General features: G+C 40.6%; 2 protein-coding genes across 2 annotated transcripts; one reads left to right on the top strand and one right to left on the bottom strand.

Moving 5' to 3' along the window:
- Positions 1–7160: 7160 nt before the first annotated feature.
- On the top strand, positions 7161–10419 carry LOC127778403 (mitochondrial pyruvate carrier 4-like). Its single transcript, XM_052304999.1, has 6 exons — positions 7161–7322; positions 8620–8730; positions 9108–9206; positions 9328–9380; positions 9845–9918; positions 10001–10419. Exons 2-6 carry the CDS (start codon positions 8679–8681, stop codon positions 10050–10052), a joined length of 330 nt encoding a protein of 109 aa, XP_052160959.1. The 5' UTR covers positions 7161–7322; positions 8620–8678; the 3' UTR covers positions 10053–10419.
- Positions 10420–19376: 8957 nt separating this feature from the next.
- Positions 19377–22710, bottom strand: LOC127778711 (probable aquaporin PIP2-1). Its single transcript, XM_052305332.1, has 3 exons — positions 21972–22710; positions 19934–20074; positions 19377–19813 (listed from the first exon to the last, which is right to left on the bottom strand). The coding sequence occupies exons 1-3, from the start codon at positions 22587–22589 to the stop codon at positions 19700–19702; spliced, it is 873 nt and encodes a 290-aa protein (XP_052161292.1). The 5' UTR covers positions 22590–22710; the 3' UTR covers positions 19377–19699.
- Between the last annotated feature and the right edge of the window lie 217 nt (positions 22711–22927).

Below are 22927 nucleotides of genomic sequence, written 5' to 3'. Positions count from 1 at the left end.
AAGTAATATCTCGCGGACTGTGGCATCATTACGCAGCTTCAGGCCTCCTTCAGCTGATCAATTGAAGTAGCCGAATATTGTTACGAGCTTACGGTGCACGGAGCACCTGCGTTTTGATCCATCCGCCTCCGTCACCGGCCCCTTCCTCGCCTCTGGCTGACTGTGACTGGCTGACTCCCTTTCAATTCCTCCGTATATGGAGACGTCGCAGTGGGCGCTAGCGGTGGATAGAAAGCTCGTGACTCGTTAGCTCGCTCGGCTCGTAACAGGTTCGGCTCGGCTTGACTCGTTTGATTTTCCTAATGAGCCGAGCTGGCATTTCAGCTCGTTAGAGATAACGAGGCAGCTCAAGCTGGCTCGCGAGCTTAACGAGCTAGAGCAAGTTTGCAGACATATTTCCTCACATGTATCCCCCTCATCCCATGGCCGAAATACAGCCCACTTAGGCGGCCCAATTAACTGTTCATATATAAGAAGAGAAGAAAACCTAGCTCAGTTTTTCACTCTCCCGATCCCCTTTCTCATCCTAGATCCAATCGGCCAGGGGGCGGTGACGGCGAGGCCGCCAGCCGCCGGCTGCGCCTTCCACGGTCCTCCGCGCGACATCGCCGAGACTCCAAGCTGCACCGCCACATCCATGCCGAGCTTCCGCGAGACCACAACACAGCGTTGTTGCTGTCTCCAAGCAGATCGTGCGCTCCCATCCTCTTCTGGTCGACGACTCCACGCGGCGGCCCGCTGCTAATGCACGTTGTGCCATGGCTAATTAGTTGCCACTAATCTTTCTGGTTTTTCATGCTTGATTGCTTCTTGTTGGACTATTTTGTGCTTGATTGCTTTTGCATGTGTAAGTGTGAGACAGATCTTTTGTTTTCAGCCATCAAACATGTTAATTTTTGTTGTTTCCTGATTAATTACTTAAGAATGGCGTGTGTTTTTGCACTTGGCAAGTGTTTATCTAAGCATTGCCCCCGCTGATGTGTATTTTTGATGATTTACTGATGGTGTGTCCATCGTTTGTACTGCACATTTCTGAACTTATGAAGAACTAACCAAAGGTTGGAGCACTTGTGCTTGTGGAAGTGGTACTGATTTGTGCTGAAACTTGAAGTAATGCATGAATGGATGGAACTTGGCAGTTGTTTCTTGTTGATTGACTGTCTTATACTCTTATTGATTCACTAATTTGCATGCACCTTTGTTTTTAGTCACAAGCTCAAGAGCTAAACGAGCCAGCTCGAGCTATTCAACGAGCCGAGCCGAGCTGGGTTTCTAGCTCGTTAAGATAACGAGCCGAGCCGCCAGCTCATTATCCTAACGAGTTACACCGAGCTGAGCCGAGCCGAGCTGGCTCGATATCCACCCCTAGTGGGCGCTGGCTTCCCAAATCGCTAGGAGGGCATCTAATCCAGCACCTTTAAGAGCAAGTTCATCCTAGCATCTAATCCAGCACCTTTAAGAGCAAATTCAATAGTATAGCCCGCTACTAGCTCCAATCTATCTGTAGCCAATCTAATAGCTCGTTCATACAATGATTACACACTACATCTTGAAGTCCGTGCTACAGCTGGCTGTAAATCTGTAGCCCGCTACTCTTCTCTCTCCTTATTTATCTTTTTAAAATAAGTTTGCAGCTGGATTATAGCCTGCTATTGTACCTGCTCTAAGATATCTAATATACCTGTACACTGTACAAGCACGCGGTCCGAGGGGATCTGTCCTAGCAAAATACTGTAGCGAGATCTACTCCCGTACTACGGCGAGATGAATGCCTTCTTGTCGAGAAGCAAAATTTGCACGGAACGAGTATAACTTGAGCAATCCCGGGAGCTCACATCGGTTCTCCTAACCGGCTAACGTCAAATATGTGTGAGCTCTGTGAGCGATGCGTGCTGGATTTTTCATCATTTGATTCTATTGAAAAATTTATGTTATATATAGATCCTAAAAAATTTTATTCCACAAATAGACATGTCCCCCTCACAACCCCCCCTCCTTCCCCCCACAACTGATGAAAGTTAAAGTCACTAATACGAAGGATGACTATACCAATATTGTTGGTCCTAAGGACCTATTTGTAATATAAAAGAATCTAATTGTAATAAAAAGATTTACAAATACATCCTCATTAACAACGCTATCATCGATGATGTATTTGTAAAAAAAAAATTACAAACAGATCCTTTTTTATTACATATAGGTCATTTTTCAAAAAAAAAATACAAATATATCATTGGTGCCAACGACATTGGTGTAGCTTCCATCGGGGGGCTAGAGGGACGACGCCAATGTCATTGACGCCGTTATGTTGGACCACGACGCCAATGACATTTACGTTATAGAAATGATTTCTTCTAGAATAAGTTTTTTAGGGGGTCTACTTATAGAATAAGTTTTTTGAAAAATCAAAAGGTGAAAAATCAAGACAATGCATGTGTATGACGTCTTTTAAAGCCAAGAACTACTGAACTGGTTCATTGACTTCAGAATAGTCTCTTCAGAATAACATCAAAGGCTAGAACAATATACTATTAAACCAATGTAGATGTGGATAATTAATATTTTTTTTGTTGTTTATGCGCTAAAGGACTCACTACCGCCTATTTGTGTTTTTATGGATAAAGGATGGCTATGTCACATTTGATAAAAAAAACCCTCTTATTTTAGTCATTTTTTAAACGACTCAGAACGCTTTGAGATCAATGCAGCGGCCATTACCTTATCATCCCCCAGCCCTCTCCCTTCCTCTCTCGCATAGATCCATGCGCAACAACCATACCCCCCACGCAGTCGGGCTTTGTCCTCGCCCCCTAGCCTCACTAGCAGCGACAAGGTTCCCTCGCCTCACCATCTTTTCCATCTTCAATGGCTCCCCTATCTAGTTGAGATTACTTTGTACTATATGCCATACCGTGAAAGAGGAAAAGATTTAAAGTACTCACCGCCAGGTGCTTATTAGAAAGACATTCAATTTCATACCATTTCAATCCACCACCACTTGCTTTTGTACAGTTTTTTCTGCTTTCTGTTAATTTCCAGGGAATGACGGTGATATTCTACAGAGAAACTGAGGCAATAAATTCAAGCCCTGTGCGCAGCCGATGCAGCGTTACTACGACGACTCTACGTCTACGAGCATCTTCCCTTCTCGACTGGTGGTGGCTGCCGGCAAAATAACAGGGAATCGACAGGACGCAGAGCAAGTGGATTGACGGCGCGCGGCCACAAGATTCATGGTCGGCGATAGGGGATCAATGTGCCATTGCTGGCGTCCTTCTGTTGTGTTCTTGCGGGGAGGGTATTTTGGCTATACACTTATAGTATAACTGTGTAGAACAAAATTGTGATATTTTCTATGGTATTAAAGTGTACACTAGCACTTTCATGTGTATAACTTATAAACGGGAACGGTATAAAAAAGCAATTTTTCCATTATGGCCGTGTTTAGTTTCTCCTCCAAATTTTTTTTGACGTATACGTACGCACATTTGAAAACAAAACAAATTACAGATTCCGCCTGTAAACTGCGAGACAAATTTATTAAGCCTAATTAATTCGTCATTAGTAAATGTTTACTGTAGCATCATATTGTCAAATCATGGCGTAATTAGGCTCAAAATATTCGTCTCGCAATTTACATATAAACTGTGCAATTGGTTTTTTTCGTTCATATTTAATGCTCCATGCATGTGCCTAAACATTTGATGTGACGGAATTTTTAGAAGTTTAAAGGAAACTATACAGCCTATATTTATATCACTCCCACCACTAAAGGAATAGGTAGTCTGCATAGCTTAAGTCTGAAGATTATGGTATATGGATGATGAAACGGGTGGACGGCAAGTGAGAGGTCTACAGTGAAACCATACCACCTGTTATCTCCATCTATTTTATAGGAGAATGATTTCCTTCGGTTGCCCGGCGCGGGGGGAGCCGGATTGGGCGCTCCCCCAGCGCGCCCCTTCCCCACGTGCGCACCTGTATACCCACCCACTTCTCTATTCCTTTTTTCACAAAAGATGTTTCACCTAATATATTTACAATATTTCACTATTTATAGATCTAATATTGCAGTGAATTAAAATACTCTTTTGCAACAAAAAACCCACATATTTTGGAAACACTCTATAATGGAAATTTGGTTTATTTTTTTTCCACAAGAAATGTTTCATCTAGTGTACGCATAATGTTTCACTATGTATAGATCTAATGTTGTAGTGAACTGAAATACTCCATTGCAACAAAAAAACCCACATATTTTGGAAACCCCCTATTAAGGGAATTTGATTTATTTTTTGTTCCACCGAAAAATGTTTCACCTAGTGTACTCACAATGTTTCACTATGTATAGATCTAATGTTGCAGTGAACTGAAACATTCTTTCGCTATTTGTTAAAACATTGTTTTTATATAAGGTGAAACAACACCCGATTTAAACGAGTGAAACATTTTTAATCTACTTAGTGAAACAATTCCGATATAACTGGTGGAACATCGTGCAACATTTAAAAATAATTCAATAATAAGCTAATTTTTTTCGTCGAAATATATCCATGTGTGGTCTTGTTTTGAAGATTTAATTGCAACGAATTTAATGGTGTAATCGGATCATGATTTGGATAAGTAATTTAAGAAAAAAAATCAGTTTAAAGTAGTTTTGCACGTAAATCGGACGCTGACGTCAGCGCCCGATTTTAATCTTCTCCTATCGGGCGCCCGAGCCGAAGGCGTCTCCTATTTTATATTCTAAATTAATATTCTTAGGCCCAATTTTTTTGACCAGTGAAGTGAGATGCTCCTTGATTTTTTTTACAAGTTTCAAAATGTGCTAAATGTTGTGTTTTCTTAAAAAAATAACTTTTTATATATTGAAGTTTATTTGAAAATTATTTTTTAAGTTTATAATAGTTAATATTTAATTAGTCATGTGCAAATAACCTATCACGTTTTCCACAATCATCTTATCGACCTGACTAAGTCAAATGGAGTCTTAACTTTGACCAAGTTTATAAAAAATACCTCCTCTTCCCCTCTCCTCCCTCTCCATGGGAAGCTATCGCCTCCACCTAGGGACTTCACCAACTAGCACACACTAGAGCCAACGCCATGGAGGAAGTCGATGGTGAAGAGGCGTTGGGGAGTTCATCAGCCACTGCCACCGCTCGCCATCCCTGGAGAGATGGGGATGTGAGGAGAGACCAGGAACACGATGCCGCTAACATGTGGGTCTCACGCTGACTCATCAAGTTGACCACAGTCAACTCGTCACATATATGTGAGTCCCACGAGTTTTTTTTCTTTTTACTGGCTAGGATGCCACGTCAGTGTATGCTACCAATAAACCTAATTTAAGATGGTTTTGTAAGTTGGAGGGTATCCTGAAGAGGATAGGAAAAAGTATGAATTATCCCTCACATTTTACACCCTAAACTATTCATACCAGACTAATGACCCCCCTGAACACTGTTCTGAGCGGTTTTGACTTGAGCTAGCATACGTGGCGCCAACATGGCAGACTAGTCAGAAAAAAAAGTTAAAAAACCCCTGGACCCACCTGTCATCCCTCTCTTCAACCCAACCTCTAGCCCCCCCCCCCCCCCCTCTCTCTCTCTATCGTGTGCGTGCACTCGGGCGGCCAGTGGCGGAGGTGGGTGGAGCTCACTCGCGCGGTAGGGGGCGAAGGCGGAGGCGAGCCGGTTCCCCAAATCCAGCCGTTGGCGCCCTCTTCTCCCCTTTGGCCGCCCGCGGATGAGGCAGCCGGAGCTCACTCGAGGGAGGCGCGTCAAGGTAGGCGGAGCTCGCCCGGGCGGAGAGCGACTGCTCCATGGCTCTGGCACGCTCCCCTACCGTACCGCGTTTGCCGCCATCTTCGTCAAGGGCCTCATCTTCCTCTTCATCTCTCTCTTAAGCGCACATGGTGCGCATAGCGGCGCGGGGACAGGCGGTGGGCGGATGGTCGGCGCGGATGGGCGGTGTGCGGGGACAGGTGATGGATAGGTAGATGGTCGGCGCGGACGGCTAGTGTGCAGGGGTGCGGGGAAGACAAGGTGGCCCCGCCTTCGGCCGCCACCTGCCTCTCTGTCACGGCCCCGCCTCGCCCCTGCCATCCGCCAGCCACTCGCCACCCAGCCACTCCACCTTTGCGTCGTCGTCTCGATCGCCTTCGTTGGCTGTCGCTCGACTCGCTTCGCTCGGTCATGGAGCAACTGGATCCACCGCCTCCAAGACTCCAAGTTTTGAATAAAGGAGTACAGGCTTGAGGACCACAAGCCTGGCGTCCTCGCCGCCGTCGGCCTCCTCACGACGGGTGTGGTTGAGGATCTGCAAACCCACTAGCTTTGTTGACTTGGTCGGCAACCACTTCTGCTGTATATGTGTAGACAAGGTGTGTATGTGCATCTAAAATCCAAATCCTTTTGCTCCATTTGCTTGATCTGCAACTCCAACGCCACAAACGTGCACACTAGCAGGAGGGCAGTGTATAGCTCGCGAGCTAAACGAGCTAGCTCGAGCTTTCAAACGAGCCGAGCCAAGCCGAGCTAACTCGTTATCCTAACGAGCTGGAATGAGCCGAGCCGAGCTGGCTCAATATCCAGCCCTACTCCTTCTGCGCCGCCCCGTGAGAGAGAGTGTGTATGTGTGTGTGAAGAGAGAGAAAGAGGGGAAGGGGAGATATGACAGGTGGGTCCCATAATTTTTTTAAAGAGAAAATGCTGACCGGATTGTCACGCGTATGCTACGTAGAACAAAACCACTTAGAGTTGGGTCGAGGGGTAATTCATCCGGTATTAGAAGTTCACGGTGAGCAATGCCTAGTTTTCGAGTTTAGGGGGTAATTTGGTCAACCGCAGTAATTAGGGGAGTAATTCTTACTTTTTCCTAGGATACGGTTTCAAACTCGACAGAATGATAAGGGACCTAAAATGAACTTATTGCTAAAACAAAACTAAACAGAGTTAGATTTCTATCGGGCTTACAATGGTTACTAGGCATTCTGGCCTATGGGCTGACTTACCGGCCTCACTTCCCAGCCCGACTGGCAACAATTAAGCCCGTTAACCATCCGGGCCGTAATTTGTGAATTCACCACTCCGGTTCGGTGATCCGGGCCCAATTTACCATTTCTAAGTTGCAACACTGAAAATATTTTAGGTTGCAGCGAGGAGGGTTGGTGAAGATCGAAGAAACAATCACCGGTCGGGACTCGGGAGCATATCGCTCCTCCGCTGCTGTCTCGGTGAAGAATCGCCGCCTCCGCCTCCGCCTCCCACCCTCTGCGAGCGCCGCCGCCCTCCCCAACTCCGGCGACGACTATTCCCAAGGTTGGTGTACCCACCCCCCCCCCCCCCGCCCCCCCCCCCCATCCCGTACCCTCCTCTTGGTCCTAGGTTTATTAAAGATGTTAGTAGGTCTCTAAATCTGCATATTCGCCGTCGATTTAGGGCCGCGATTAGCTTGTCTTCTTTAAATTTTACTGTCGATTTCTAGGCTGGTAAGCTACAGAATTAGGGGCGATTTGTAGGCTCGTCCCTTGATAGTTGATACGGTTTAATATGGTGTAGGATTGTGGAATTTAGTTGTTCCTTTGAGCCAGCTACATGAATTTTTTTTGGTTTCATTGCCGTCATGGATGGATGAAATTCTTCTCATCTTATTGACTTTTATCGTTGATCTTTCATTGTAAAGTTGTGGGGAGAAAATGGAATGGCCCGCCTATGATAATTCTTTGGTGTCGATTTTCCTATGTGATTGTTTTGCAGTAGATAGTTTACAGTGGTGTTTGGACTCATCATTTGTCATTGTTTGCCAATGCCAACCTGCGGAAATAGTCTGCATCATGTGAGTTATATATAATGTTACAGATCACAAATTGTAGCACCAGTATTTATTTGATTTATAATATAGAATACAACTAGGTGCTTCCATTATCTCAAAAAATATAGAATACTACTAGTTAATGTGCCAAGTTACTCCTATGCTTTACGGTATTAAAACAGGGCACCACACAAGTAAGATTTTAAAACAAGTACTACAGTAGCTCTGATATCTTTATGTACCCCTTGCCATTGTGAAAAGTGATAACCACGATGCAAAGTTGCAAACATATGAAATATATCCGGTGGCTGCCTGTGAGGATGTCTGTGATGCGAGATATACCCATAAGCTAGTGGCCAAATAAAAAAAAAGGAGAAATTTCATTTGATTTCCATCCAATGTTTTATGGCCTTCCTCTTCTGCTGCCACATGGAATCCCCTAGTCCATGAACCAAGCTTATAGCTATGACTGTTCAATGAACCTGGTTTTCAATTTGTTGTCAATCCATTTATGCTTCATCGCCAGCACGTTCTGCTGCTGCAGTCAGGAGTGATGCTGCCTGTAGTGGCCTCTGCTGTGGTTTTGAACAGGTTGGCTAGCCTGTTTTTGAATAGGCCTACATATAAATGGAACTCCGTGTGATATGAATAAGTGGTGCCGTGGTGGTATCTCAGACGCTGTATGCATATTCTGGTTGATGTTCATCTATGCCCTATTACTCTTGGTAGATGGGCTTATCTGAAATTAATCTTGTTTCATGTATGCTGTTTGAGATATCATGATTTTCCTTTTTCTACTTGTAGGGTGCAGTGGAAGTGTAAACAGTTTCTGTGGAAGGACAGAAAAGGTGTTCATTTGCTAAATGGCATCAAAGCTTCAAGCCTTTTGGAACCATCCTGCTGGCCCTAAAACTAGTTAGTTTCCTTCTTATCTTTACTATTTCCTGGCTGCTCCTGCTTATCTTAGATTTCTGTGTATCATTTCTGATCCTGGTTATCATCTCTACTTTTATCATTTGAACACGGAAATAATAAAGGAATCACCATAAACTTGATACAAGCCTATGTATAATGTTTATTATTTATTTATTTGACATCCCTGGTCTGCATTCTTGGGTATTTGATACTGAATAAACCATTACTATGGAAATGTAATCTTGCTTGGTACTTTGAACTAAATTTTTGTATTAATGCAAGTGCCCCATACCTTTGTATTTCACTATAGGAAATTGTGATGGATATCTATCATTTATTGATACCACATGTAACTTATATGACCTTAATTATTGCAGTTCATTTCTGGGCTCCAACATTTAAATGGGGTATCAGTATTGCCAATGTTGCGGACTTCGCTAAGCCTCCTGAAAAGATATCCTTTCCTCAGCAAGTCGGTATGTTTAGGTTACCCCATTAGCCCATCATATTCGTTCATTCCAGATATCAGGGCCATATCGGTTTGTTTGTGTATTCTTGTGCACTGTTAGCATTCTTATTCTGTTGTATGGCATGCAGCTGTGGCTTGCACTGGAGTCATTTGGTCTCGCTACAGTATGGTTATCACCCCAGTAAGACCTTTTTTACTTGTCTATATGCACACCATGTTGAAACTTTCCACTATAGTGATCATGGGCCGCTTTGTTTGCAAACTACATTTTGGTTTCAAAGTGATCGTATATACTCCCATTGGTCACAAATACATGTCATTTCAGACAAACAACCTTTTAAAAATTAAGCATCAATATGCTTGATAATTATGCTTTTACATTTTTCTAAAAAGAATATACTTTAGTGAAATTGCAGTTTTATCTAGTTTATTACTAAATTACAAAAGAAAAGAAAAGTAAATGAGCCATCCAGTTTACATTTTGAATATTTTGCCCATGCCCAAAATGATGTGTATTTCTGGCCAAAGAGAGTATTACACATTGAAATAATTTGAGTTTTACCTATGTGAGCACGAGATGTTGTCATTACATGTTGTTTCCTGTTTTAATTCTTGCTCTTCGTTGGCAATGCTATAATGTCGCAGAAAAACTGGAATCTTTTCAGCGTTAATGTTGCAATGGCTGGTACAGGCTTGTATCAGCTTTCTCGTAAAATAAGGTTTGTATGAGAGCTATGCTAATTTCCGCCATTCGTATTTAATGTCTCATAAGAGCAACATAACCTTTATATTCACTTGCAGGAAAGATTACTTCTCTGATGAGAAGGATGCTGCTGCATCACTGGAAGGATAATGACGACAGATTAGATTAACCGATCTACAGCCTTTGAGCCAGTCTCAGTTCACTCTGGAGTCTGGACTGCAGATATCTCTGGCTTTACCCAAGACAAGAACCTGTTGTTTGTTTCTGTGTTTCTTCTGCACCCACTGCTGGAGAAGTTGAAAATACTGTCGCCAAAAATCCAAATAATCCTTTTTTTTGCATTTTGTGAAAATAATATGCATATACTCAAAACATCCCTTTCTGTTATGCTGGTGGTGCCCATTAAAATTTGTATCGGGGATACTTTGCTAACAGTAGTCAAGGATCTCTCTGTTTGCAATCTAAAGCCACTTCTGTTATCATCAGAAAGAAGCTATATATACTACAGTTTCCCCTGGATTCAGAGTAGCGTTGTCTTTGCTGGTAGAAAAGCAGTTTTAGCCCTCGACTTACATTACCTGCCATTTCTTACTGTTATATTTTTGGGTGCTTGTTGGTTTTCGTTGAAGTGGCTTGCGCAATCAAGCATGAAGTCGTTGCATAGTCGACGGCGACTGTTTGGAACATATATAAAGTTGTTGTGGTTAATAAAAATTTTGATGTTTCAGAGGAAGAAATGGAGATTGTTTACAGGTTTGTTAAGCGGCACCTTTTTGAACAGACATCCTTTTACAGCACTAGTGTGTTTGGCTGGTAGTAAGTGGTTTATTTCGAAACAGAAACAGCAAGTTCCTTGCAGCATGAGCCTTCTCTAGTTGAGTGAGTTTGGTATTTTGAGAGGGAAAGAGAGAGGACTGCAAGGTTGCTGTTGAATGTTGATCCATGGTCTGGTCCTTTTGATTTTTGATTTCTGGCTGTAGTCAGGTACTTCATCCGTCCTAGAAAAAACTAGTACGAAGTATGAGATGTGAAATTTGTCCAGATTTATTGTATTAGATTATATCACATTTTATACTAGTTTGAATTTTTATGGAACGGAGCGAGTACTTGGGTCCAGCTCCCCTCTCAAACTAGGCAGGCACATCATTGCAGACTTGCAGTTGCAGGTTTGCTGTAAAATTCCTTTCACCAATTGGGCAACGGATCCTTGTCAATCGCCATTTGATTAGCCATGGTTAGCAGTAAACATGCCCAGGTCAAATCTTTTAACATGTTTTACTTGGAACCTAATCCTTTTGTAATGACGGCCCTTCAACGAAGCGCGAATAGTGAACTAACAAACAAACATAGAGATGGGGCACCTAAATATATCAATCTCTCTTATCCGATACATAAAAAATGCAAGTCATTTCAGGTACATATGCTCTCCAATCGGCACATTTGACCGAGTACTAGTAAAGGTTTTTTTTTTTTCAAAAAAGTAACATTTTGAGAGTAATATTCACATACAAATCTACCAATTATTTTCATACAACAAATGCATATATCTATAATATTAATTATGAGAGAGCGAAAGAAGCCATCACTTTTGATCTAGATACACAGAATTGCCACTTTACTCAAAGAAAACGATAAAGATATGAACCTTTCGACTATGATAGGTTGAGGTTATACAATATGGGACGACAAATTAATTTCAAACATGAAACCGTACCTGCATTTATCCAAACCCCAACAAATTAAAATTGATAGGGCCCTCGCCTATCCATTGCCAGCCCCTGTCACTAGTTAGTGGGGTTGTTGCGACGTCATGATCTGATGATCCAATCATAGGGCCTGAATCAGACGGCCCAGCTCAATCATTACACGCTTTCTTTCGGATTGGGTTGTCCTTAAGCACAATGCTTAACTAAACTAACCTAAAATTTGTTCTCTCTAACCATCTGGAGAACATGCCAAGCACTGACGCATGCACACACTTCACACATTGTGGAGTTAGGTATATCATTCTCAACTAAACTACTACTCTTTTAGTATATCTTTTAATAACAAGTCAAGAGAAAAGAAGGCTCATGAACATTTTTCTGGCTTGTCAATTATTTTGGGAAGCTGCACTTTCTTCATGCCCATGTGTATTTCCAGGAATATAGGCAGAAGGAACAGAGCAGCATAGAATTGTTCTCTCTTTTTCGGATTTGATTGAGGTTAATTATATATAGTGAATGGAGTATAATCCAGGAATATTCGTGACACAAATAATGCAGCGCCATATGCCATTTCTCTGGCAAGCAGCTGTCCAATCATAATTTGGATGGAGAGATATTCCCTCCCAAAAAATGATAGGACGACTTCCAAAATCACTTCGAATGGTACTACTCTACTACCATATGTTCTTTTCTTTTAAAAAACAAGTTATGGGCCTGTTCACTTTGATGCCAAAAAAACTTTACCAAATTTTGGCATTGCCAAAATTTTAAAATTTTGGCAGGATTTCTTATATGGGACCACCTATACATTTGTTGACAAATTTTCTCTTAAAAATTTGACAGATGTAATTATAGTACAATCGTAGTGTAATTGCACTGTAATTTATATGTAATTACACTGTAACTTGCATGTAACTACAGTGTAACTTGTATATAAGTTTCACGTAATTTTGAATCGTTAAATCTATTACAAGATTTGTTTTGGTGAGGAAGAAAAAAAAATCACGGCACACACATATGTGTAAGGATTTGTTCCCACAACCTCCATTTTACCGAAATAACATATTACAGAGAGATTTTTTAAAGTTACATACAAGTTACACTATAGTTACAGTGTAATTACATGCAAGTTACAGTGCATCTGTCAAATTTTTAGGAGAAAATTTGTCGACAAATATATAGCAAAATCGTTCTTATATAATTACCAAAATTTGACAGCAAACTAAATGTAGCCACTTTTTTGGCAACTTTACCAAAATTTGGTAAGGTTGAAAATGGCATCAAAGTGAACAGGCCATACGTCTCCACCCTCCAGGGTTTGCATATGTTTATATTTATAAACTAAAATTTAAATTTTAAAACTTAATTTTGAAGTTGATTTTGTGTTTTTTTTTACAATAGTTTATTTTATAGTAGTATTTTCTTTTAAATAGTCAAGGATATGTATATAAAAATTTTATCTATTAACTAATTTTTGGTTGATAATAAGTCATAAGGATTTGATGAGGCCTTACGGATACTCCTAGTAAGCCATACGGGTAAACATATGCATAAGCAAAATGACGAGGCTTAATTGGCTGCACAAACCCAACTTGAGAAATAGAAACTGAACCGTGAGACTAAAAAAGAACGTTAACCATGTGGGTCATTAGTAGACCAACATCATTAATAAATGGCGATTTCCCTAATGATTACTCCCAACAGAATGTCAGGGCCACACAATCCAAGAAGGCTAACGCGCGATCGCTGCTAGCGATCGTATTTTTTTTCTTTTTCTCTTTTAATAAGGTTATACACCTAAAGTTCATCCACCTAAAGTTTGTAAATCAAATGTTTATAAGTCAAAAGTTTATATACCCGATTCAGATTCAGATTCAAATTCAAATCGAATTCAAATATTTTATATTTTTCTCTTTTAGTAAGTTTATACACCTAAAGTTTATACATCTAAAGTTTATCCACCTAAAATTTGTAGAGCGAATGTTTATAAGTCAGAAGTTTATATACCCGATTCAAATTCAAATTCGGATTTAAATATTTTATATATAAAATATTTCTATTCACAAAGTTTATGCGTGCAAAGTATATTTTATAAAGTCTACGCACATGAATGGGAGTATTAGATTTTTTTTCTATTTTTTTTACTAACTTTGTGTTTTTTTTTAATTTTATGATAAAAGGAAAGAATAGAGATGACTGGGGGAGGGGCGGGTTGATCACTCCCAGCGATCACCCGCCCATTAGATTCCCCCCACACAATCCTAATTGTCATGATATTATTCCATCCATTTTATATTATAAGCCCGTTTGACTTTTTTTTCTTAGTCATATTTTTTAGGTCTGATTAAATTTATAGAAAAAAACTAGCAACGACATTAAATAAGTTTTATTATATTTAACAAGAAATTTTCATTTTAATAATATGTTTGTTTTGTATTGAAAATATTACTATATTTTTTATAAATTTAATTAAACTTTAAAAAAATTAACTAAGGAAAAAATCAAACAACTTATAATATAAAACAGAGGAAGTACATTATGGGCAGCGAACAGAGATGCCAGCTGATCCATGTAAATATAAAACATGCAGAAATATCAAGATATATATGCTGTTCAAAATTGAAAAATACAATCTTTGCTACAAAGTACTAGTATGAGATAGGGATGTTGATTTCTTTTTTAAGAACAAAGATGTTGAATGGTCTCATCCGAATACCGAAAGCAATACCAGTACGAGTACTTTTTACTTGCCCCTGCAATGATGTCTGGCCAAACCATCCTCAATACTACGTACCACTCCTTAAAAAAATATAGGAGTACGCAAAGTTTTTGACTTTTGATGGAGCATGAAAGTTCACGTTTTTCTCCCTTCAAATAACCCCTTCGCTGTTTGAAGAGAGCACCGTACTTGTCATGGACATAGGCTGTGTTCCTCGCTAAAATTGGAAGTTTAAAGAAATTAAAAAGTTAGAAGTTTGTGTGTAGAAAATTCGATGTGATGGAAAAGTTAGAAGTTAAAATAAAACGTTGGAATCTAAACAGGGCTATAGTACTTCTATACTGTCCCATTTGATATTTCCATGGACTCCTGAAAATCATTGCTGCTGATCCATCTTAATATACTCTCTCCGTCCCATAATATAAGGGATTTTGAGTTTTTGTTTGCATTGTTTGACTACTCGTCTTATTTCAATTTTTTTTGCAAATATAAAAATAAAAAGTTGTGATTAAAGTGCTTTGGATAATACAGTAAGTCAAAAAATAAATAATAATTTCAATATTTTTTGAATAAGATGAGTGGTCAAATAGTACAAATAAAAACTCAAAACCCCTTATATTATGGGACGGAGGGAGTAAGTACAATCTAGTAAAATGTAACATATCATAAGTCTGGCTCTTTTCGAATCTCCAACAAAAATTAGATAAACTTTTGGATAAAAATGACACGCTTTTTAAATGGCTAAACGACATGTTTCGTGCGAAAACTTTCTATATGAAAGTTGTTCTAAAATATCAAATTAATCCATTTTTCAAGTATGTAATAATTAAAACTCAATTAATCACACATTATTACCACCTTGTTTTACGTAAAACACTTAATCTTTATCTTTATCTTCATCTTTAGGAGATTCAAACACTACCTCTATCAATCTAGATAACTACTTATATAAGTTACATCAATGATAAGCTATCACATCTATACTAGAATAAACTTATATTGGGATTGAGGGAGTATTGGCGTTTCCAGACGGTAGCAAAGTTATGAGTCCATGGCATCATCAGTTCAAAGTGACACTATTACTCCATGACAAACTGTAAAAAGCATAGTACTGCTATAGTAAAAATCCGTATAACTACCCCTGGCATTTTTTCTGCAGGCATATGGAGTACTAAGCAATTGACCTCTGGAGTTCAGTACTCCCAAGTACAGACGCCTGTGTCGAAGAAAGTAGAAATGGCCCAAAAATCAAACAGTATTGCAGGGAGTACGTACTAGTCGCTCCATCAGCTAGAGTTAAATTTTATTTTACGAACTACTCTATGCTGAAATTTTCAGATAGTAGTCATAGTACTATCGTCAGCTAGTATTTCTTACAATTTAGCCCTTCCTTATACAATTTGATATCAAATTTTGCGAAATTGATAAATTAATGTATCATGATTTATTTTCGCTAAGTTGTTTCAATTTATGAGAAACTTAATCTTGGATTAGGGTGTGGGTCCCTCCCTCCTCTCGCATCATCATAGTATTGATTCGCTATAAAAAAACATAATATAACACGATCTATTTCTCCTAATTTGTAGGCATGTAGGGGTGGGTCCATCCTCCTTCCCCATTCTCTATGTCAAATGAAGTTAGAAATTTCACAAAGTAAAATTTTGTAATTTATTTTCTATAATTTGTTTTATTTTCAGTAGTAGTAAGACCATGTTTAAATGGAACTAAAACTTTTAAGTCCCTATCACATCAGATGTTTGGACATTAATTATAAATATTAAACATAGACTATTAATAAAACATATCCATAATCTTGGACTAATTCGCGAGACGAATCTATTGAGCCTAATTAATCCATGATTAGCCTATGTGATGCTACAGTAAACATTCTCTAATTATGTATTAATTAGGCTTAAAAAATTTGTCTCGCAAATTAGCTTTTATTTATGTAATTAGTTTTGTAAGTAGTCTATATTTAATACTCTAAATTAGTGTCTAAATACAGAGACTAAAGTTAAGTCTCTGGATCCAAACACCACCTTAAGACTTGAATCCAACGAGATTAGAGTTGAGACATCTATTCTCAGCAATCCAATGGACTTTGCTGCCCATTGTAGTGGAGATTGATTGTTTGGTGGCCTCTCAGCTCATTCAGTCTAAAGAGAAGGATCTATCAGCTCTAGCTCATATCGTTCAGGAAGTTAAACGCCTCCTCGCCGGGGAAAGGGAAATCATCATTCAGAAGATTCACCTCCCAGAACAATGCAAGCCATGTGCTAGCTAATAAGGCTCGTTCAGATTTTGTTTCTGATTTTTGGTTAGGAGATACTTACAATTTTATCTCTCAGTTAGTCTGTACTGACGCTTGGTTGAGTAACATATTTCTGCTCTTCCCAAAAAAAAAAAGATTGATGCTATTTTCAACTATATTGTTTTTTAAAAAAAAGTAAAAAAATGCCTACATTTAGTTTGTTGCCAAATCCTGGTAAATACATAAGAAATCTTACCAAAATTTTAATAATATTGACAACTTGCCAAAATTTTGATATGGTTTATATTGGCTACAATCTGAACAACCTCTAGAACAGAGTTTTGCATCTAAGTATGGAATTAGTTTTCATAGGGTTTATATGTAAAATGAGATTTTTGTTAAGGGCTAGAGTATACAAAATGTCCAAATCCAATCATCCAGGCCAACTGCGATTTTTCAGAGAGGCACTAGTAAAGTTTAAAGTACAGGGGTGGCAGCGATCAGTGTGATGCGATGAACAGCGCGGGCACATGATTCCCTGCGAAATCCATCGACATCGCGCCGGTCAAATTTGAACGTTGGTCCCTCCAACTCAAAATATAGTTCACACCAAACTTTCCCCACTCTCAACTTTCCATCACATCTAAAACTTTCCTATACATATAAACTTCTAACTTTTTTTTAAAACTACCAACTTCCCCAAACTTCTCCCCAATTTTAGAAACTAAACACAGCCTTAATTTTATGGTTCAAATTTTGTTCTAAAATATAGCCTTCTCCCCTTACTCATGTATACTGTATTTCAACCAATTCCAATATTTCTCATTTAATTTTTCATCTATTTTTTATTTCAACCAAATATATTCATTCTTATTTAATTTCACTCACTTTAAAAATGATTATACTCCTATATTTTACTCGTTTCAAAATAAGTGTAGTGTATAGGGTTAGAGTACTTCGTCTATCTCATTTTAAGTGCAACCGTGAGTTTCCGTGTCCAATTTTAATCGTCTATCTTATTTGAAATTTTTTTATAATTAGTATTTTTGTTGTTACGAGATGATAAAACATTAACAACACTTTACTCATGACTTATGTTTTTAATGTTTTTTTTAAAAAAATAAATAAGATGGACTATCAAAATTTGGTACGAAAAATCATGGCTGCACTTAAAATGGGATAGATTGAGCGGAGTATTTTGGAAGAGGAGAGTCATGCATACAGCCATACTCCCTCTGTCAAAAAAAAAAGACAAACCCTGGGTTTCCGTGTCCAACTTTAACTGTCCGTCTTATATGATTTTTTTTATAATTCGTGTTTTTATTGTTGTTAGATGATAAAACATGATTAATACTTTGTGCGTGACTTATCTTTTTAATTTTTTTCATAATTTTTTCAAGTAAGACGGACGGTCAAACATTGGGCACAGAAACTAGGGTTGATAGAGGGAGTACTCTACAGTGTTGCTCTGCATTTACCAGCACTCCAGCAGTGCACAGTTGCCGGTCAAGAGCTGCAAGAGCAGCAGCTTGACAGTAGTGTGACAGCGTCTCAGCCTTCGTCACGCAGCAGCAACAGCAGAAGAAGAAGAGCATGGAAATGGGCTTGGGTTGCAAGGACTTGTTTGATCGTTTCTTACCTGAATCTCTCTCTCTCTCTCTCTCTCTCTCCCCTAGTCCCTACGCAGGCGTTGGATTCGATCCCTTCTGCCATTTTCGCGCATGCGGCACATCTCCTTCTGCGTCATGATAGAAAGGGCCTTCTTTTCACGTCACTGAAAAAAGGCGTGCATCCAAATGAAGGATGGCACTGCCAGCATGCATGCCAAATCACAGCGCCCGGTAGAAATAGAAACCAATGCAGGGCCCTCACTCAACTGTCACCTTTCTTTTCAATTTCAATCAAAATCTAAACTTTACGCTGAACTAAACACAACCAACATGAAGTTTTCACATGGATCAGTTTAATTTCTGAGAGAATTCTTCATTTCAAAAGGATGTGTGAGATTGTGAGAGAAAAGAATGGCCCTAATTAATTAAACAGATATGAAGGGAATGAAGAGTTTTTGGCAAGTGGAAGTTGGCACTCATCGTATGGTGGTAAGCAGAAGTGGACAATGTGGCAACTCAAGACAGCTGGAGGTGACGAAGTCGAACCGCCCCCGGGATCACAACACAGTACATGCCATGATAGGAGTGACAATGGTGACAAGCGACAACTATGTGATGAAATGAAACTTTCTAAGGGGTGTGATTGAAATCCATGGAGCTAAAGCATGTAGTACAGATACTCCTAATCTCCTAATCTCCTAATCTCCATTGCATGATGATGAGTCATCTGATAGGTTGGCTTTGCATTTTGGAAACTTGGAACCCCAGCAGTAGCACTATTAGTAGTACCAACCAACCAAACTACTAATATGACTAGACAACAATAATGGTGTCACTTCTTGTTTAGCATCCTGGAATAATCCACTTGATAGATATGCAAATCAAAATGGGAGCGTCCACATTCAGAACAGCAACATCATCAGCCCCATCGTTTGGCCTAAAGAGCCAAAGAATAAGCCAAAATTTGAATTTTTGAACTTGATTTTGAAGTTGATTTTGGAATGCTTTTAACGTAATTTTTGTTAATGTTGGCTTTTAAGTCGCTACGAACAAATCTACAAAAGTTTTACTTATAAATTAATTTTAATTTTCTAATAAGCCAAATAAGCCATTTTGGGTAAAATGGCAACCGATGGGAGCCCATATCAATGCAGAGACAGAGAGCAGCACTTAATTACGGCGAACCACTTGATAAAACTGATTGATATATTCCAGATAGGAGAGGCGGGCATCGATGCTTATCGTCGCTAAATTAAATGGGAGTACAGGCTAAACACATGAGACATCCCTCGATTTAAAACAGATTACAAACACATGGATGTTCACTTCACACACACGACAAGCAGGAGGAGGAGCAGCTGCTGAAACAAAACGACCAGCGGCGAACTTAATTTTTTTTGAAAAGGGAGAATCTTAACACGGTAGAACTCATCATCGATCATCATGGCCATTGCTTCATCAACGCCTTCCAGCCATTATCCCCCAACAATGGCTGCTCGAACCCCTTGATATCACGCGTTGCTCCTGAAGGAGCCGAGGGCCTTGATGGCGCCGGCCCGGAGGATGTACTGGTGGTAGAACGCCGCGATGGCGGCGCCGACGAACGGGCCGACCCAGAAGATCCACTGCAACCGGAGACGGGGAAGACGGTCAGTCACAATTCACACAACAAAAAAAAAATAATCATGATCAGGCCATGCCCAATTGAGGTAATTTGTAGTAGTAGAATGTATTTGTCTTCTTACATGGTTGTGCCACGCCTTCTCGTTGTTGAAGATGACGGCCGCTCCGATGCTCCTGGCCGGGTTGATGCCGGTGCCGGTGATCGGGATCGTCGCCAGGTGGACCATGAACACGGCGAAGCCGATTGGCAGCGGCGCCAAGACCTGGTGACATCCACACACACATAAACAAAAAACAAAAAATCAGAAATTAGCATAGGTTTGCAAGATGTTAGGCGAGTAACCAAACTATCAGTAGTACTGTTCAGCAACAAGTGTCGTTTTAACACAGTGAGTCAAGTGAGGCACAATAATTCACAAAACTGTGCTTCTGCCAAACCAAACCACACCCCTGCATGACATGTGTAGGGTGTCTTTTCAGCCACATGACCCATGTATACGTTTTAATGGTCATCAACATCAGTGGACTATTAGGGAGCAAGTTAGTGGCCAAAAAGCCCACAAGCCTTCTTGTCACGAAATGCCCCTTTCAACAAGGAACTGGAAACGAACTAGCTAGAGCACCACCAAATGGTTGCTTTTAGCCTTGGCTTAGTGCGCATTTCACCCCCTCCCTAAACACCAAGTCACCCAGGGCATATTTTGACAAGATGTGTGCAAATCTGCAAAAGCAGAGAAGCACAGCACCCCCAACGCTTCTTCACGCCTTGTCACCTCCACCAAAGGGAAGAAAGAAAGAAAGGAAGACCCTCATGTCAAGATGCCCACCTTCACTCACAACCTCACATGTTCACCACCATATAAAGTGACCTATCCATTTCCCCTTCTCCAGAAAAAAGAAAAAACTACTACTAGTACTCCTCTACAATTTCACGTAATAATATTTGGTCTTGTTTTTTAGTGAGGAGCTAGCACAAAACAACATGGCGTGAAAGGACACGAAATAGTTTTGGGAAAAAACAGAGGGGGGTGGTGAAGAATTTGTACTGGCGGTCCAGCCAAAATTCATCATGGAGATCACATGAAAACCTAGCCGCTGCCTGCACGGACCAGCTCACCCCCGGTCTGGACCATACAGTACACCGGACCAGCTCAGCCTTTTTGGCTTTGCTAGGGCCACATGTAGTACGCGCGCGCCCGCACAGCCATGCTACCGTGATGGGATGGAACAGTAATAGCGGCAGACGTGACAAATGAGCTACAGTAAATAAGTTATAGGGTCCCATCGCGGTTGCCCTATTAAGCCGAAGCAAAAGCCAAAAATTTAAATTTTTAAAATTAATTTTAAAGTTGATTTTAAGATATTTTGAACTTAGTTTTTTTTTACAGTATTAGCTTTTAAGTCAGCTAGAAATACATATATAAAAATTTTAACTACAAATTATTTTTTATTCCTTAGTAAAACATTTTATCTTATTAGGGAATATAAGTTTTAGTTATAAATTATTTTTTATTCGCTAGTAAAACATTTTAGCTTATTAGAAAATATATGGGCAACCGATGAGGCTTATAGATTATTTGTAATCCTCTCCGTCCTTCCGTGTGTACTAGGACCATCTTGAATCTTCTACTACCAAAAAAAAAAAAAAAAAAAAACTACTACTACTTTCAATTATGTGGTGACTATCTATCTACTGCTAGTCTGCTACTGTACTGGAGTAATACGGAGTAAGAACGGTAAGAGCAAATTCAACACTACGGTATGCTTAATAATGTTCATGTAGTACTATCTGAAGGAGATCTGAAAATTGACAATCTGTAGGCATGCGAGTAGCAACAAAACTGTGTAATTTTAGAAATTTTTTCTTCCGAAAAGAATTAAGAGTTTTTGAAGGAAATTATTGCTTCTCTTCTGTTCAATATGCGCTTGCTTTTATCAAAGAGGATATATAGGATATTCTTCCACTGCTTTTCATTCCTTTTTGTTCACATCTGTCATTCTTCCGATCTAAACAAACTAATATTCTCATACTAACACATGCATGTTAGTTGTTAGATTAAAGCATCTACCGCCACTTAAGCTCCAATTAAGCAAGCACAATTTTCAAAGAGAAGAAAAGAAAAAGAAAAATTTGGGAGAGCTAGCTCCGATGCTTCTTACCGGGACATGTGAGTCGCGGGCGTTGCGCTTGGGGTCGGTGGCGGAGAAGACGGTGTAGACGAGCACGAAGGTGCCGATGATCTCGGCGGCGAGGCCGGTGCCCTTGGAGTAGCCGGCGGCGAGGGTGTTGGCGCCGCCGCCGTACCTGTTGAAGTAGGCGCTCTGGAACGCCTTGACGAGGCCGACGCCGCAGATGGCGCCGAGGCACTGCGCCACGATGTAGAGGATGGCGCGGACCAGGGACACCTTGCGCGCCAGGAAGAGCCCGAACGTCACCGCTGGGTTGATGTGCCCGCCGGAGATGCCGGCGGTGCAGTAGACCAGGATGAAGATCATGCCGCCGAACGCCCACGCGATGCCGAGCACGCCCACGCCGCCGCACGCCGCGTCGGCGCCGGAGGCCGACGCGTCCGTCTGGTGCTTGTACCCGATCACCGTGGCCACGGTGATGTACAGGAACAGCAGCGTGGCGATGAACTCGGCGATGACGGCGCGGTACAGCGACCACGACCCCAGCTCCGCCGCGTCGATCAGCGGCGCCGGCGGCGGGTCCGTGTAGTCCTTGGCCGCGAACTCGCCGGCGGCGCCGCCGCTCTCCATCACCTCGTCCTTCCCCATGCCCGACCTAGCTTAGCTTGCTCTCGCCGCCGCGGGAAGCTTAACGGGAGGAGTGACACGACCAGCTTTGCAAGCAATGGTGGAGAGCTTAGCTGAGCGGAGAGCTTGTGTGCGAGAGTGAGAAGGAGGTGGTATTTATGGAGAAGAAAGAGAGTTGGTGAGTGACAACGAGGCAAGCTGAGACTCTGGCGTGTGGGCCTACCCTCCTCAGCGTATGAGACTCTATTTCTGTACTTTTTTATTTTGTCTTAAAAAAATATACTTTTTATTTCCTTTTTTATTTTCTTTTGCTGTCCATGGAGCAGAAAAATTGGCTGTTTTTCTTTTATTTAACTTGT

Source organism: Oryza glaberrima, chromosome 7, assembly GCF_000147395.1.
Source record: "Oryza glaberrima chromosome 7, OglaRS2, whole genome shotgun sequence".
NCBI lineage: Eukaryota > Viridiplantae > Streptophyta > Magnoliopsida > Poales > Poaceae > Oryza > Oryza glaberrima.
The sequence above is the reverse complement of the archived record's forward strand: the minus strand, read 5'-3'. Positions and strand labels throughout refer to the sequence as shown.

What these genes read in the sequence shown, in the direction of transcription:
- LOC127778403 (XM_052304999.1), top strand. Translation starts at nt 8,679, where the DNA reads ATGGCATCAAAGCTTCAAGCCTTTTGGAACCATCCTGCTGGCCCTAAA. An exon ending in TCCTGCTGGCCCTAAAACTA is followed by an intron (nt 8,731 to 9,107) that starts GTTAGTTTCCTT and finishes TAATTATTGCAG; the next exon opens with TTCATTTCTGGGCTCCAACA. An exon ending in ATCCTTTCCTCAGCAAGTCG is followed by an intron (nt 9,207 to 9,327) that starts GTATGTTTAGGT and finishes TATGGCATGCAG; the next exon opens with CTGTGGCTTGCACTGGAGTC.
- LOC127778711 (XM_052305332.1), bottom strand. Translation starts at nt 22,589, where the DNA reads ATGGGGAAGGACGAGGTGATGGAGAGCGGCGGCGCCGCCGGCGAGTTC. An exon ending in CCCGCGACTCACATGTCCCG is followed by an intron (nt 20,075 to 21,971) that starts GTAAGAAGCATC and finishes GGATGTCACCAG; the next exon opens with GTCTTGGCGCCGCTGCCAAT. An exon ending in AGAAGGCGTGGCACAACCAT is followed by an intron (nt 19,814 to 19,933) that starts GTAAGAAGACAA and finishes CTCCGGTTGCAG; the next exon opens with TGGATCTTCTGGGTCGGCCC.